This window comes from Ostrea edulis, chromosome 2 (genome assembly GCF_947568905.1).
Source record: "Ostrea edulis chromosome 2, xbOstEdul1.1, whole genome shotgun sequence".
NCBI lineage: Eukaryota > Metazoa > Mollusca > Bivalvia > Ostreida > Ostreidae > Ostrea > Ostrea edulis.
Window position 1 is genome coordinate 62,364,552 of NC_079165.1, and position 15,565 is coordinate 62,380,116.

The 15,565-nt window shown below is 34.8% G+C and overlaps 1 protein-coding gene across 2 annotated transcripts in view; it reads left to right on the forward strand.

Moving 5' to 3' along the window:
* Positions 1-15,565, forward strand: part of LOC125667215 (sushi, von Willebrand factor type A, EGF and pentraxin domain-containing protein 1-like) — a 28,897-nt gene continuing 13,332 nt past the window's right edge. Inside the window, exons 1-15 of one of the 2 annotated variants that reach the window (XM_056154737.1) lie at positions 1-151; positions 347-389; positions 6,373-6,499; positions 7,217-7,344; positions 7,578-7,757; positions 8,056-8,241; positions 8,670-8,921; positions 11,224-11,418; positions 11,872-12,075; positions 12,419-12,600; positions 13,115-13,385; positions 14,487-14,648; positions 14,727-14,888; positions 15,046-15,241; positions 15,442-15,560. In XM_056154737.1, the coding sequence (XP_056010712.1) occupies positions 74-151; positions 347-389; positions 6,373-6,499; positions 7,217-7,344; positions 7,578-7,757; positions 8,056-8,241; positions 8,670-8,921; positions 11,224-11,418; positions 11,872-12,075; positions 12,419-12,600; positions 13,115-13,385; positions 14,487-14,648; positions 14,727-14,888; positions 15,046-15,241; positions 15,442-15,560 (2,485 nt within the window). In that variant the 5' untranslated portion in view covers positions 1-73. The remainder of the gene's footprint in view (positions 152-346; positions 390-6,372; positions 6,500-7,216; positions 7,345-7,577; positions 7,758-8,055; positions 8,242-8,669; positions 8,922-11,223; positions 11,419-11,871; positions 12,076-12,418; positions 12,601-13,114; positions 13,386-14,486; positions 14,649-14,726; positions 14,889-15,045; positions 15,242-15,441; positions 15,561-15,565) is intronic. The other variant, XM_056154738.1, reaches the window with a different exon arrangement.

Below are 15,565 nucleotides of genomic sequence, written 5' to 3' on the forward strand. Positions count from 1 at the left end.
CAAACAACTGCTCGAATGTTCTCATTTCTCTTTATATAAGAGGAAGCAACCACTGCTGTCGCAGTGACCTGCAATGATGTGGCTTCTGTCTATTTTTGTGTGTGGATTCTACCTTACATATTGTAACAGCTATGATTGTTGTAAAACACCGGTAAGTGTCATTATGGTCAAATCAGTAGACCGGGATTGTTTAATTATCATTCGGGTACATGTATATGTCTATCTGGCATAGTGTCATTTCTCAATAAACATCTGCTTTGTGACTACTTGATAATAGTCATAAAGCATATTCTTACTGAGAAATAAAAATACTTATGAAAAACATTTTTTTTGGTTTAATTTTCAGGAGACAGATTTATGTCAGCTTTTCCCGAAACCTTGCTATAAAGGTATGTACGAGGGTTATCCAACAACTCTTTTCATAGATTTATTTTCATCGGACTTTTTTGGCACGATGAGAACGTAAGTAATGTTTGACGTGAACTAGTATCAAGCATTGTACCAAAAAAGTTTCGAAATACATGATATAGTCAGTGCGGAATAATTACAAAGGGCGCATTATATATTACTTTACTAATAATCTTCTGAACTCTTAACACAAATATGGTTGTGAAACGCAAATTACAAAGCTTGTTTTCGGTTGATGAGAGGGTATGTTGAGTTTTTCTAGCAAATTTCATGATGTTATTGTTCAGTGCAAGTTAAAAGAGATTCTATGGTAAAATAATCGATATTAAATATCCTCATTCAATGATGCGATGAATCATCTTCAACATACAGTTCTGAATTTCATAAAGAATCCATCATTACAACTGACTTTCTGCTCTAACCAACATCACTATGCAATAGATGACAAATAATCCTTAACTGTTTGCAACAGCATCACGATACATTTGCAGCAAATATTTAATGATACTATAGAGTAATAGGGTCCGTCAGAAGAAGAATATCTTACTTTGAAGCTATTTCATCTGATAAAAGAAACGCTTAGTACAATTTCATACAGATTTTATAATGAGAAATACTTAATAATTGATTTATTGACAACACAAAAATTATATAACCGCTGGATTGATAATCAAAGTATCACAACCACTGATGATCATTACGGTATTTAACAGTGCCAGGTCATCCAAGTTTGATATCTAGTGTACCCCCCACGGGCACCATCTCAGGCAACACCTTCCATGAATGCAATTACTGTCTAGGGATGTTGTTCCACTATATCTGGGTCAGTTGATGCAGAGTTTGATTGATTGTTTTTTACGTCCCGTCGAGAATTTTTTACCCATATTGAGGTAGGTGAAGTACCACAAATTTAGACCTATTCTTAGAGCTCAGGACGGTAGCAGTGAGTGTTCTTTAGCGTGCCAATCCCTGCTGCGACATGGAACCTCCGTTTTTAAGGTCATATCCGAAAGACCCGTGATTCTCACTTTCAAATGCAGAGCGTTGGGCAAAGGAGCAATCACTACTTATTTAACGTCTTAGGTTTGACGCGGCCATTGCACGAGCAGGACTCGAACTCACAACCTCCCGGTTACAAAGCGAACGTTCAACATGGTGTTGTAGGCACGGTAAAATATAGTACGTATACCACTGAGCTACCGCGACCGGTCGATGCAGAATTTGAGGCTGCGGTTATCTTTGGCGGATGAGCGTCCCATGTATGTTCTATCTTGGATGGCCATGGAAGAACCTGGATATTGTGTCCTTGCAGAACACTACGTGTAAGACAAGCAGTATGTGGTCTGATGATTTCATAGTGGAATACTGCTCCGGGATGCTGCATTAAAGAGGTTTGCACCTGAGATTCGAAGTAATGCCAATTTTTTGGGAAGTTTATTTTTTATCTCTACATTGAAGGAGAATTGGGAAATTAAAAAAGAAAAACTAGGGTCGCAATGCTTGTTATTAAGCTACAGAGTTCTAAACATGACCTTTCTGCACTTAAAATTGACTCAAGATTTATTCGATTAAACTCGATTTGTCTGTTGGTGTGAACACAACATAAGCGACACAAATCAATCATTACATAAAATAGATGTATAATCATGTCTTCTAACAATACAGATAAAAGAAGTTTTTAAATATAAGCATGGAAATGATAATGACCTTTTTGCACTTGATATGCGAAAAAAATTCGTGATATCAAATTTGAGAGTTTAAAAGGACATATTATGAGTAATGTCAATTTCCAAAATTTCACATAATTTTCAAAGTCTTGTCTTAGAATTTAAAATGGAACTTCAAAAAGTAGGGGTTATAGATCAAATTTTTTAATTATTGGCGAAAATACTGAATTTTATACAAAATTTCGAGCAAATTACTTAAAATTCTTTTAAGAATCGGTGTTCAGTTTGGAAAAAATATCAACCAGATTTAATAAATTACAACATTTGAACTAGTTCCAAGTCTGAACTACTTGTCTCATTAACTATAAAACTGAAATACACGTATAGGAGTATAAAAATAGAAGATATATTGGATGAAACAGAAACTGTAATATTATGCAGATTTAGAACTTTTTGATTAATCAATCCTTCCACCACAAAATATAGTCCCTGCAAAAGCCTTTCAAAATTTGAATTGACACAAAAAATTTCAACTGGATAGAGTTCAGTAATAGATGCGTAATATGTTTGCACCAATGGGGTCAGTATTGAACCAGTAAATACTTAATTATAGCATCCTGCGCAGTTGTGCTCAAAAGCTCAGGAGTTAACTTTGTTAATGGAACCATGTGTGACTACAATTTCATCGATATACCGTTGAGCCGTGAAAGTACCCTGTATGTGAACTAATGCTGTCCTGCCTGTATAGGATATTGCTGCCTATACCGTAATACTACCTCCTCCAAAGTGATTAGCCTACTGGAGGCAATTTTGCGTAGAATGTTCATGTTGGCGCCTATACACTCTAAGTCCTCCATCAGGCCTCTGTAGTACAAATCGAGATTCAATGCTGAACCAAACTGTCCGGAAGCTTCCGTTGCCGCAGCTATACTTAATGAGTCTGAGACCATTGAAGTCGATTTCAGCGATGCTGTGGAGTCATGCAAAACATTATTACGAACAGGTCTGCGCGCTATAATCCCAGCATCCCGTAGTCGATTACGAACAGTCTGATCTGATATTCTAAGAATGCCAGGAATGGCAGATGCTGTAGATGACGCTGTTGTAAATTGTTGATGAAGATGACACAATCGGATAAAGCGATTAATTGATTGTATATTGTTTAACGTCCCTCTCGAGAATATTTCACTCATATGGAGACGTCACCATTACCGGCGAAGGGCTGCAAAATTTAGGCCTATGCTCGGCACTTATGACCATTGAGCAGGGAGGGATCTTAATCGTGCCACACTGCTGTGACACGGGACCTCGGATTTTTTCGGTCTCATCTGGAGGACTACCCCATTTAGTCACCTCTTACGACAAGCAAGGGGTACTGAGGACCTATTCTAACCCGGATCTCACGGGATAGAGCGATCATGTGTTGCTGATGTCACGCGTGGTCTACCTGCTCTATGACTATAATTTGTTGAACCATCTGTTCCAAAGCTTTGCTACATTGAAATATCTTGTAACTGCATTTTGTGACCTGTTTTCAATTGCGTTAAGGTATTCAAGTTATAACGAAAGGATAATGAACAATTTTGAATGATTTAAATCAAAGAAATGTTATTGCTAAATGATAATGTGAAGTGAAGTGGATCAAATTCACATGAATTGTATTTAATGATTAGAAGCTGACCTTTTAGTACTTGAGACTTTTTTAAAGAATCATCTGCCCTTCGTAAAATCTAATTTTCTAAAAAAAATAAAAAAAAAAATATGTGCGTTAAGTGATTAGTTTTATTTCGTATTATCATAAAGAGAAAGTGTATGTTACTTTTTACCAAAGGGTTTGTATGAAAATAAAATTTCTTTTTAAAATATTTTAATAAAACATGCTCTTCCCATAGACTTCAATGTAAAATTGTAGGTGATATAAATCAAGCAGTAATCAAAATTTTGAAAATTCCTATGGCGGATTATTTTTATTTGATAATCAATTCCAAATGGTACTATGATTACAAAAGTCCCACCATTCATTTACTAGATATGAAATATGGTCGTTATACATGTACATTGAATAACGTAGTCAAATATCGAGAACCCGTACATTTGATAGACTACTGGTGCCTGAATCACGTGCATTAGGAACTTACAACAAATTACAGAGACCGATTTTAGGATTTTATGAAAACACGTTTGTCCTCAATTTGTATAGAATATCTATCCAGTAAGCAATTAGAGTTACATATAACAAAGAGTGACCACGACAGGTGATTAATTCTAAACCAAAAAATGTATGAAATATTTTTTTGGAATGATTCAGCGAAAAGTTACAAATATGCTTTTCTTTATAGACTCATCTTTTCAACCATGCAAAACAAATTATTTTGATTTTGATTTGAATGCCCTTATTAAGAGCGCTCCTGTCGGCAGGTTCAGTCGTTATTCTCCTGCGAGGAAATATAATGGGAATTTCAATAAACATTTTATGTCAATAATAGAACGTCAGCTCCATATAGAGATATTTGTTTGTTTTAGCTCACCTGAGATGAAAGCTTCAGTGAACTATTCTGGTCACCTGTTGTCCGTCGTCCGTCTGTCAACTTTTCGCAATTTCATCTTCTTTTCCAGAACCACTGGGCCAATTTCAATCACACTTGATACACATCATCTATGGGTGAAGGGGATGCAAGTTTATTCAAATGAAGGTCCCTTCAAAGGGGAGATGATCACCAAAATGTAAAATTATGATGGGCCATTTAAAATCAGTAGATCCATGTGTGTGCAATTCATGGTCCTCGGGGGTAGGGTAGGGTCACAAAAGGGATTAAAGTGTTATATGCTGATATATAGGAATATTCATTAAAAATATCTCTTGAACTATTTAAGCTAGGGCTTTCATATTTTATATAAACAATTTTACGGAAATACCTCTCATGTGGTACAATGGTGTGTAATCTTGTGGCCTTGGCCAAGAAGTTTGACCTACTTTTGATAAAATTCTGATATATACAATATGTCCTGAAGTATTTAAGGTACATGTAGATCTTTCATATCTTGTTTATATCTTTCTTATGACAAGACCTATCCTGATCTTTGACATCATGACCTTGAACTCGGACTTTGACCTACAATTAAGAAAACATAACCTAATAAATATATTCGGAACTATTTTAGGTGGGGCTTTCATATTTTGTATATAGGTTTTATGCCAATACCTTATTATTTTGTGGATCTTGACTTTTTGACCTTGACCTTAGAGTTGGACCTACTTTTTAAATCTGACCTAGTCAATATCTCCTGAACTGTTAAAGGTTAATAATAAGCTTTTATATTTATTATATAGATTATTTATGGCAAGACCTTGATATACTTCGGTGTTTGATCGTGTGACCTTGACCTGGAATTTAACCTACTTTTGATAAGAATCTTACCTATCTGATATCTCCTGAACTATTAAAGATAGAGCTTTTATATTCCGTATATAGATTTCTTATGGCAAGGTCTTCATACCATATTAGGTCTATGACCTTGTGACCTTGTTCTTATTCAAAAGAGCAAGATAATGTTAGTCATATTGGTGTTGAGGCATCTCTGATTTCAGTTATGCTGTGATCCTTTTGGAACTAGGTTGGGGCTGCAATATGGGGTCAAATTTTTTTTCATGGGAATCAAGCTTGATTAAAAAATCTTTTGAAAATCACAACAGCTGAACAATGTCAGGGCCAATGTGACACAGGTGAACGATGTGGCCCATGGGCCTCGGGGTTTTCTTTTATCGGGATACAGTATATGTATGACTTCCTTACTTATTATGTCCAATAGAGACCTCTCTTGAATACGAACATGCACACGTCATATGGACTCATCTTTTCAACCATGCAAAACTAACTATTTTGATTTTGATTTGAGTGCCCTCATTAAGAGCGCTCCTGTCAGCAGCTTCAAACGTTATTCTCTTGCGATGAAATGTAATGGGAATTTCGATAAAACTTATTTCGATCAAACTTTTCATAATCAATAATAGAACGTCAGCTCCATATAGAGATAAGTTTGTCTACTAGAACCAGTCATGTTGATTAAAGAAATCTATATAATTTTATCAAGGCACAAGTAATTATTAACCCTAGAATGACTTGCTTGTTTACGATCTTTCTTCTCTTTTTTTTTTTAAAAACCTCCAATATGTAATATGTAATAACCTCGATCATAAAAGCATGTATAGAGTGTTACGCAAACAGTTATTATTATGCGTTATGAATATTCACGTTCTGGCTTCTTTTTTTTTTTGGTTATCTATTCTTTAATTAAGGTGGCAGACATCCTGAAATCAAAAACTGTCCCGGAAATATATTTGCCACGGCAGACAGGGGGATGTTAACCAAGGCTGTTTACTGGAATGAACCGTCTGCTATAGATGACGAGGATGGATCCGTCAAGTAAAAAACAAATTTAGTAATCAAAGTCACTACGAAAACATAATACACATGTATTAAATATCATGTCTCCATATTGATGTTGGAATTTAGATCATTTTTATTTTTATTTTCAACATTTCACTACGAAAACATAAACATTAAGTATCATGCCTTCATATTGATGTGGGAATTTAGATCATTTTTATTTTCAACATTTATCAGTGTTTCCTTTTTTCAAACACTTTTCATGAGGAATAGATTTTACTATTGAAAATACAGAAGGGTATGAACTGTGACGCTGTACGCCGGCATGCTTCATGAAGTGCGTATGTATTTTCAAAAATGAAGTTTATTTCTTCTATTTACATTCTAGTTTCTTTTTTGTCGGAATTCACGGGGTTAAAATAAATGTTCTATATTTACGAAATGAACCTGTACTTGTACGCGTATTGCCTACAAATGCAGCGCTATTTTTGCAATTTGTAGAGATATCAAAGAAAAAAAGGGGAAAAAAAACAACAAACAAAAAATATCCAATACAAAACAGTGGAAATGTGAATATTGTTAAATGTTTTAAAATTGCAAATTAATTTCATATTAAAAATGCTAAAATTATATAATGTGACAAAATGAACATTTTGTTAATTCTCGTCTTGTCTTTATCCTAATTTAGATAATTGTTTTATAGTAAGTCTTTTGTATAGGAATCCTATTAACACTGGGGTTTTATTTTCATAGATTAATCATGATAACTTCGGGGAGTAAGATGTCGGGGGATACCTTTGAAAAATATTTTGTCATTGGATACTTCGCCAGGGATTCTGATGGAAACACCGCGAGTTGTTCCTTCACTATTTCCGTTACAGGTACAAGAAATGGGCGACGATCTCTGCACTTGTGTGTATTAACTGCAATTCCAAAGTAATGCATCAAATACAAACGTACCTCTCCATCCATCACACACACACACATACAACGCACACATATTTATTAATCGTTCAAAATACATAGCTTAACGAGAAGCGATTTACAGACATTGATAGATAAACTCGCTACATTCACTATTCACCTAAATCCAGTTCAAATTGTTCTTTTAAAGTCGTTCATTGCCCAAGTCTAAGATTGAGCCATGCCGCTAAAGTAACATGCAACCATGGTGACGAAAGATACGGAACCGTGTGTCACATTGACTGTAGGTCTGGTTTTTCTCGCATTGGCGTATCACAGATAGAATGTCAGGCCAATGGAGAATGGAGCGATATCATTCCCACTTGTATCGGTAGTATCTTTGTTATTGGATTTCACTGGATGTTCCATCTGGTCACTTGATAACTAGCTAGTATTTACGTTTGTATTTTACGAACGTCAATATATACCTTATACATGTCTAATGATTTGTCTAACACCTAAGTATATTTTGCTATGTTTATAGAGAGAAAATAGCATATTTTTGTTTTCTCAAAATTATATCATTAATTTCAATCTTCAAAGTTTTCATTAAAATGCTCTTTCTATAAGATAAAATACATTTTTATGATAATGTACATTTCTTAAATCGTGAATAATGTTTGTTTTAGCCGTTCGCTGTCCGGCACTTCCTCCAAAAACCAAAACTCTAAACTATGCCTGCACTGCCTATTTTGAGTTCGGAAGCGAGTGCTTGCTTTTATGTCTCCCTGGATTTGTCATTCCACAAGGAGAGAGCAGAGTGAAACTTTGCCGAAGTGATGGCAAATGGCAGGGATCATTTCCAAAATGCATAGGTTGTACTTTCTTAGTATATATATATATATATATATATATATATATATATATATATATATATAATCCATATAGAAAGAGTTGATATCACACAGTCAAAATAATTCAATAATATATATATATATATATATATATATATATATATATATATATATATATAGTTATAGTTATATAGTTTCTTTCATCTTTTTATGAAATATTTAGACCATATTACGGTCTTTAGTTGTTTCCAGTTTATCAACCAAATTGATATTATATTTTACATACATTCTTTTTTAATTTGTGCAGCCCCTCCCCCCCTTCATCTACTACGCAGCGCTTGCCGTTTTATCGTTCATTTAGACGGATCACTCATGTTGAATATTTTCATTACTCATATACTTTCCTATTAGATATAAGGTATCTAATACAGCACCATATTTTTATCCAGATAAATTCCAGCCAGAGATAAGCCATTGCGTACCCTTTGCGTATGGTATTGCCGATGAAAATTCTACTTCCGGAATTATAGATTGGAAAGAGCCAACTGTGTTTGATAATGACAAAAGCACCGTATTAAAAAGAAGTAGTAACATTTTCCCCGGGGACAGGATCGAGGCTGGAACACATCGAGTAACCTACTCGGCAATTGATCAGGCAAAGAACACGGCCAGACCATGTACCGTAACACTATTAATGAAAGGTTGGTAAGGGGTTCTAACATGACTGTGATATTACATGTATTTTATAGCTATCGATTTGTTGGTAATTTTGTTGTGCGTTAGCTGTGTCTAGATAATCAAATGATACGTAACTTCATATATCAAGGAAATGTGGTGGCGAAACAGCTTTCTCCTTTAAAAACCATTCATTTCTGATAGAAGATCAGTATTAATTAAAACAACACAACACACTAACTGGACCAGTAACGACACACAGCAGTTTTAATGTTGTAACAATACGACGTACTAAATGATATAACATGTAGAGTAACGAATGTACGCGAGTTATCAGATCTACGTGTTTTCCTAAACTGCCTATCGTTACTCGATTAAAACCGGTTCTTATGAACCGCATGACTAAACATACTTATACATGTATTCGAATGGAAAACTTGAAATATCCGGAATAGAAATTGATTTCTATATAATTCGTTCCTCAAACGAAAGAAATCAAATATCGTGTGTGAAGCTTTTGTAGCTAGTTTCGATTTTTTTTACGTACTAAGGCCAAAAAAAAGTGTATTTTCGGTTACCCGACCGATCCTAAATTTTTATCCCGACCCTAATTTTCCGGATAAATTCCAGTCAAAGACTGAATAAAAAAAATGAAATTTAAAAAAAAAAACCAGTTATGCCTATCCTCGACCCTATTTTTTTTTCCAAGATGTAATAAAAAACACTTTTTGGCCTAAGTGAAATCTTGTATTTCATTTCTGATTTACTGCTAAATCGGAACATATTCTTATTCATCAAAGAATTACAAGATATCACTAATCGAACGGCGAACGTTGAAAATGTGTGTAACTATTTTATTGTAGACAGACTAAAACTCAAACATAAACTTAGCTATCAGCATAAACCAACTGAAGCATATACATGTACATGTATCAGTAATAAGTGACTAGACTTGTATGGGTAAATATTGACATTCTCTGAGTGTATTAGTGCACACGTAAGCTCACTCCTGCTGTTCAACACACAACTTGTACATGTACCAATGTCACTAACAGGAAGTCGTGGAACACCAATTTAATACGTACTCAAATATATAATTTTAGTGTTTTCAATATATTATTGCTCACAATAATTGTTGTTGATATAAGATAGAGCCCTCAACACTTGAAATTATCTATAGCAATAATTCGTTTGGAAATTAAATCAATGTTCAAAATCGTAAAAAATTTGTTTAACGTTTTGCACATCTAATATATTTCGAATCTCGGCGATATTTGTAACAATTCTTTGCGAAAAGTGCTGTCATAAAGATCAAAACTATGGAGATGGTTTTAGCCATGGTGTAATATCACTGATTGACTGTAACAACCATTTCAGAGGAGTGGGAAACGCACAAATACTAAAAAAAAAATTGATGGTAATTTCCCCCTTTTATTGAAATATTTCTTTAATTCAATTAGTGTGCTCTAATATGAGTTGAAGAAAGTAATCAATTTCAAGACAAATCTAACTGCAAAAACGTTCAAGGTAAGTGATTAGAGCGTTCGCTTCGTGACTGGGAGGTGTGGGTTGGATCGAGTCCAGCTTATGCAATGTCCACGTCAAATCTAATAGCATACTTGATTCTAACGATCCGGCGCACCCAGGTTAATCGGCGATGACCGACGACACACTTAATTGTGAGCCAGAATTGCGCACGCATCCCGCTGGGCACGTCGATTGAGCCGGAAATTTTTGATAGGCGAAGGGGACAGTCGTATCGAGAGTTGCTTATTCTAAGACAAAATGTTTTTAATTTATACACTAGTGAAATAAACATAATTTATAAATATGTGGGTCATTTCTATGCCGAATGATGTTTATACAATAGAAGGTCAGCATTTTCATTACCGTATTGTCACTTGATTCTTAGCGAGTCGCCGGGTATTCGGCCGGATTTTTTCAGAATCAGTATGCGTAAGTAGCCTCACCATACGCTAAGCATTTAAAAGTGAAATTAGCAAGTCTCTCGGACTTTCAAAACATAGGCCCCGTGTCACCGCAACGGCCCTGAGCGCTAAAACATAGGGCTAAACTGGTACATGTACATGTACTTCACCTACAGCTGGTGACGTTTCCATAAACAAGCTGTAAATATTTCTCGAGATCTTTTATTATTTGAATGTATGATAAATTGACGTTCTATGTGTAATAACAAAAATGTTGCCATAATGTGAAATAAAATAGGCATTAATTAAAAGAGAAAATGAATTTTTCTTATGAGAAAAAACCCCCAAAAGAAATATATTCCATTCTATGTACCTGTATAAACATCCTCCTTGATTTTAGTGTTAAGCTGTCCTCGTTTGTACAACAATTACTACATGTCTGTCACGTGTCCGTGGGGATATCAATATGGTGGAGAATGCCAGTTCTCATGCAGAAATGGATCTGAACTAATTGGTACAAACACCTCAAAATGTATCAAAATCGAAACAGATATATATGCCCGATGGGACTTTGATGAACAACCTTATTGCAAAGGTAATAAAGGCATTTGTCTAGAAAAAAAAATCAAATTCCTGTTGTGAACTTACTTTTTTTAATATTCTGTAGGATATGTTTTCGTTAATTCTTATTTTTGTAGTTCTGTCATCAGAAAGATAGTCTTGTACGTGTATTTTTTTATTTAATTTTTAAACATCAACTGCTGTTCAGTTTGATTTTCAAATAATACATACATTGTTTTTTATTGTTTTGATAATTTCACAACGCGCAATCTACATTTGAAGAATTTTTCCAAAGCATATCTAAAAAAAATTTAATCCCTTTTTATATCAATTGAGGACTTTGGGTTACATACATATGTTTTCGCGGATGTTAGAATGGGTGAATGTTGATAAGAAAACATACTCCTGTATTGTTACATTATTGTAAAATACTAAGCGTGGAAGATTCTTGGGACATCCTTATCGGAAAATTATCATTTCATTTAAGTCCACAGACGTTGTGTTGATCTGCCCTCTCCACCAAAAAATGGCGCTGTAGTCTGTGACACGTGGTTAGATGGAAGATTTTGTCAGGTTCAGTGTCAGAATGGTTATGATTTCCAACCAGGTTATCGGTTTTATGACATATTAGTTTGCGGGGGAAATGGACAGTGGGAACCAGAGGATGTTCTTCCCATTCCAGATTGTTCAAGTAAGCTTGCAGACATTGTAAATTAAAGATAAAAAATTATCTCTTCTTTAGAAAAGTTTTTTTTTTACAAAGAGCAATAAGGAAATCAAAATATTGTGAATGTAGCTCTTATTCAATGCTTAGTAATAACTTGCATGACATTCAAGGACTTCCTTAAAACTAGAGACATGTGTTTAAAGGAAACTTCTTAAACTAAAACAAACAACGTACATAAATAATTACTTTTCAATTGAAATATTCTGTATTTGTCCGTGAACGATTTAGTAGATCAAAAAAAATGAAAAGGGAAAGATTCAGTAACACTTTTTATCAAAGGATCGGTTAAAATATTTGGTATTTACAGAGACGTACATGGTAAAGGAAGCATCATTTAAATTATACGCCTCATTTTACTACGATGGTGATTGCACGGATCCAGTTGTACAGCAGAGCATTCGAAAAAACAATATTGATGACTTTCCCAAGTCAAAATTCAATTACTCTTGTTCGCAATACAAAAGTCAATGCAGAGTAGAAAATGTCCAGGTATTCTTTGATTTTTTTTTTTGGCGTCGAATATTACATTATACATGTATATAATATCAAATTAAAAAGAAATATGAAAAAGCTTTTGTTTAATGTTGTTATTTTCGTAAATTTGGCAAAATGGTGCATCCCCTTGCAACATGGATACTTGAAAAAAAATTCAATCAACCCAATGTAATGCAAAGAACACGTGGAACTGGGTATACATGTATATATAAATGGGACATCAAACCCGATGCAATTTAGCTCTACATTACATATTCATTTATTATCTCTCTCTTACTCCTCAAGCACTCGCTCATCCGCACCATCACTGTTGCAAAGAAATAACAAGGCATTCGTTCCAAAGAAATGGGAATCACTAAGTTTTTGACTAGCTTAAAATCCATCCCTTCAAACTTCGTTGCGAGGGGATTACCAAGAAAAGCAATGTTAAATCAATGATTTACATTTCTTTGTTTTATAAATCCCATTACTTTTATATCATATATCTTATTGTTTTTCTTGTCGACAGATAATATGTGGTGCTAGAAACAGAAAAAGATCAGCAGAAATGAAAATTACAATGGACATTGTCATAGATTCAGAGGAGTTCCAAACAGATCAGAGCTTCATGGACATTCAGAGTAGTATGATGAGTGCTTTGTCAAACGAAAGTTCAAACGGAAGTTTCGAGATAACTCTTGGCGATAACATAACTTTGAAAGCCACCGATTTGACTGCTGAAAGAGTAGCGTTTAAGTGCTCCAATAACACTTTCCCATCGTACACTACTTCCTCGTGCGGTAAGAGCATAATTGATGTTTTTTCAAATCTTTTGATTGCTGTAAGTAGACATATAGAATTACGTAATGTCTGCGATGATGTTAAAAGCATGGCTCGCTTTTAATCGTTAAGAGGATGTAATAATGAAGAACTTACAAGTCTAACGATTATGTAAATTCGTTTAATTTATAAACACTATTGAAGGGGAATACATGACCTTTACCAGACAGTCTCAACAAAATACTTATTCTGATACTATCTGGGAATCGTTTTATATTTTTCCTCGAACCTCGTCTACATTTCCGGTCGTGGTAGCCTAGTGGTGGTTAGGGCATTCGCATCCCAATTGAAAGACCCGGGTTCAATTCTCAATTCCAGCGCCGAGACAAACCTAAGACGTTTATCATAGGTAGTGATTGTTCCTTCACCAAGCGTTCGTTATTATAAGTAAAAGTCACAAGTCTCTCTGATATGGCTTTAAAAACAGAGGTTCCTTTACACAGAAAGTGTTGGTACGATAAGTATCCCTCAAAGCTACGACCTTGCATAGCTCAAAATGTTTGCGATATTTCACCTAAATCGGGTGACGTCTCTATATGAGGGGAAAATTGTCAAATGAGACATAAAAGAACAAACATCGTAGAAAGATATGGTAATTATGTTTGTGTCTTTCTGTCACGTAGTTAATAATTCCATTGTTTAAAAGGTAGAAATTTCAGGAACCTTGGTCGAATGACTTTCTAAGATGGGATTTGAAATACTAGTAGGCATTCTACTAGGGCGATGCAGCACGTTACATTGTCCATCTTGCTCACTTCCTATTATTAATTTTTTGATAATGATAATCGTAAGTGTAATATTCATCATTAACATGTATTGTCGAATCATTACAAATCGTGAGGGTCAATCTTCATGAAAGATTGTCATTATTCAACATATATTTTTTGGAATGTTATAATTTCCTGGATATGGTTTATGTACGTTAAATTCTTTTTATAAATATTTATTTCGTTCTCGTTTAAAATTCATGGGATCCTTATATCAACGAAAATTGAGCACCGCGAAATCCAATGTAGACCATTGTAGATTTCATCGTCAGTTGTTGTTTTTTCTCCACATAGTGGAATGTCCAGCTGGGACACATTATAGTACATCACTCCAAACCTGTCTACAGTGCCCCAAAGGCCACTACCAACCGTTAGAGGGACAGCCTGAGTGTCTTCAATGTCCTGATGAGACGACCACTGAGCAGATCGGAGCCAAATATGTTGAGGAATGTTTAGGTATATAAAATCATTGTGTACTTACTTTTTAAAAACATGTCCCGTTGAGTAGAATCTACACCATTTATTTCCCTTCAGAGTCGTGTCTACCGGGATACTGGTCTCAGACAGGGGTGACCCCCTGCTCCCCGTGTCCCCAGGGATCCCATGCGGAAGATTATGGAAGTTCAGTGTGTGTTGCATGCCCTTCATCACAAACAACTTTGATGCGTGGCAGCAGTAACGCAAGCGATTGTACACGTAATGCTTTAATCTTTACTGGAGTAAACACATTGCACGAGTATCGATGGAAGTTCATTTGCGAATTCCTCTTGATTATTAGAAGAATTAATACTTGGCATAAGTTATTTTGGTTGAATTTTACTATACAAAAGTTTATACATCTCTGTATTACCAGACTTCGATATATTCTTGAGCTCTAATGTATCCAAGGCCATTATGGACATCGACTTCGCTCAGGAGAAAACCGGAATCATTCTCAGTGCCTGGCTACGATTTCCAGTCGGTTCCAACACGACATCTCCATCACTGCAGTTTCATAAAAGTGAAAGTTGGTTCAAAACAATTTGGGTGAAGCACAAATATATGCCAGAGTGAGAGAAAATTGTGCATCATCGCCTTTGCAAATTTTAACGCGGATATGTTATTTAATGAAAAGGTTTAATCGCTTTTGCAACCATAAAACATATTTTAGATCACACCCCTATTTCTGATTCTATATAAACTACTTGTGTACATATAATGTACGTATGCAAATTACCTAAGTATTGAAAATTATTTGTTTTGCATGAAGTAGTGGAAACAACTTTTCTGTCACGATCGACCATAAAGATTGGACATTCGTTTTGTACTCAATAAATTTGGAGGAATTTTCCAGAATTAATGAGAGCACTTCTAAGTTAAAAATAACAGGTAAT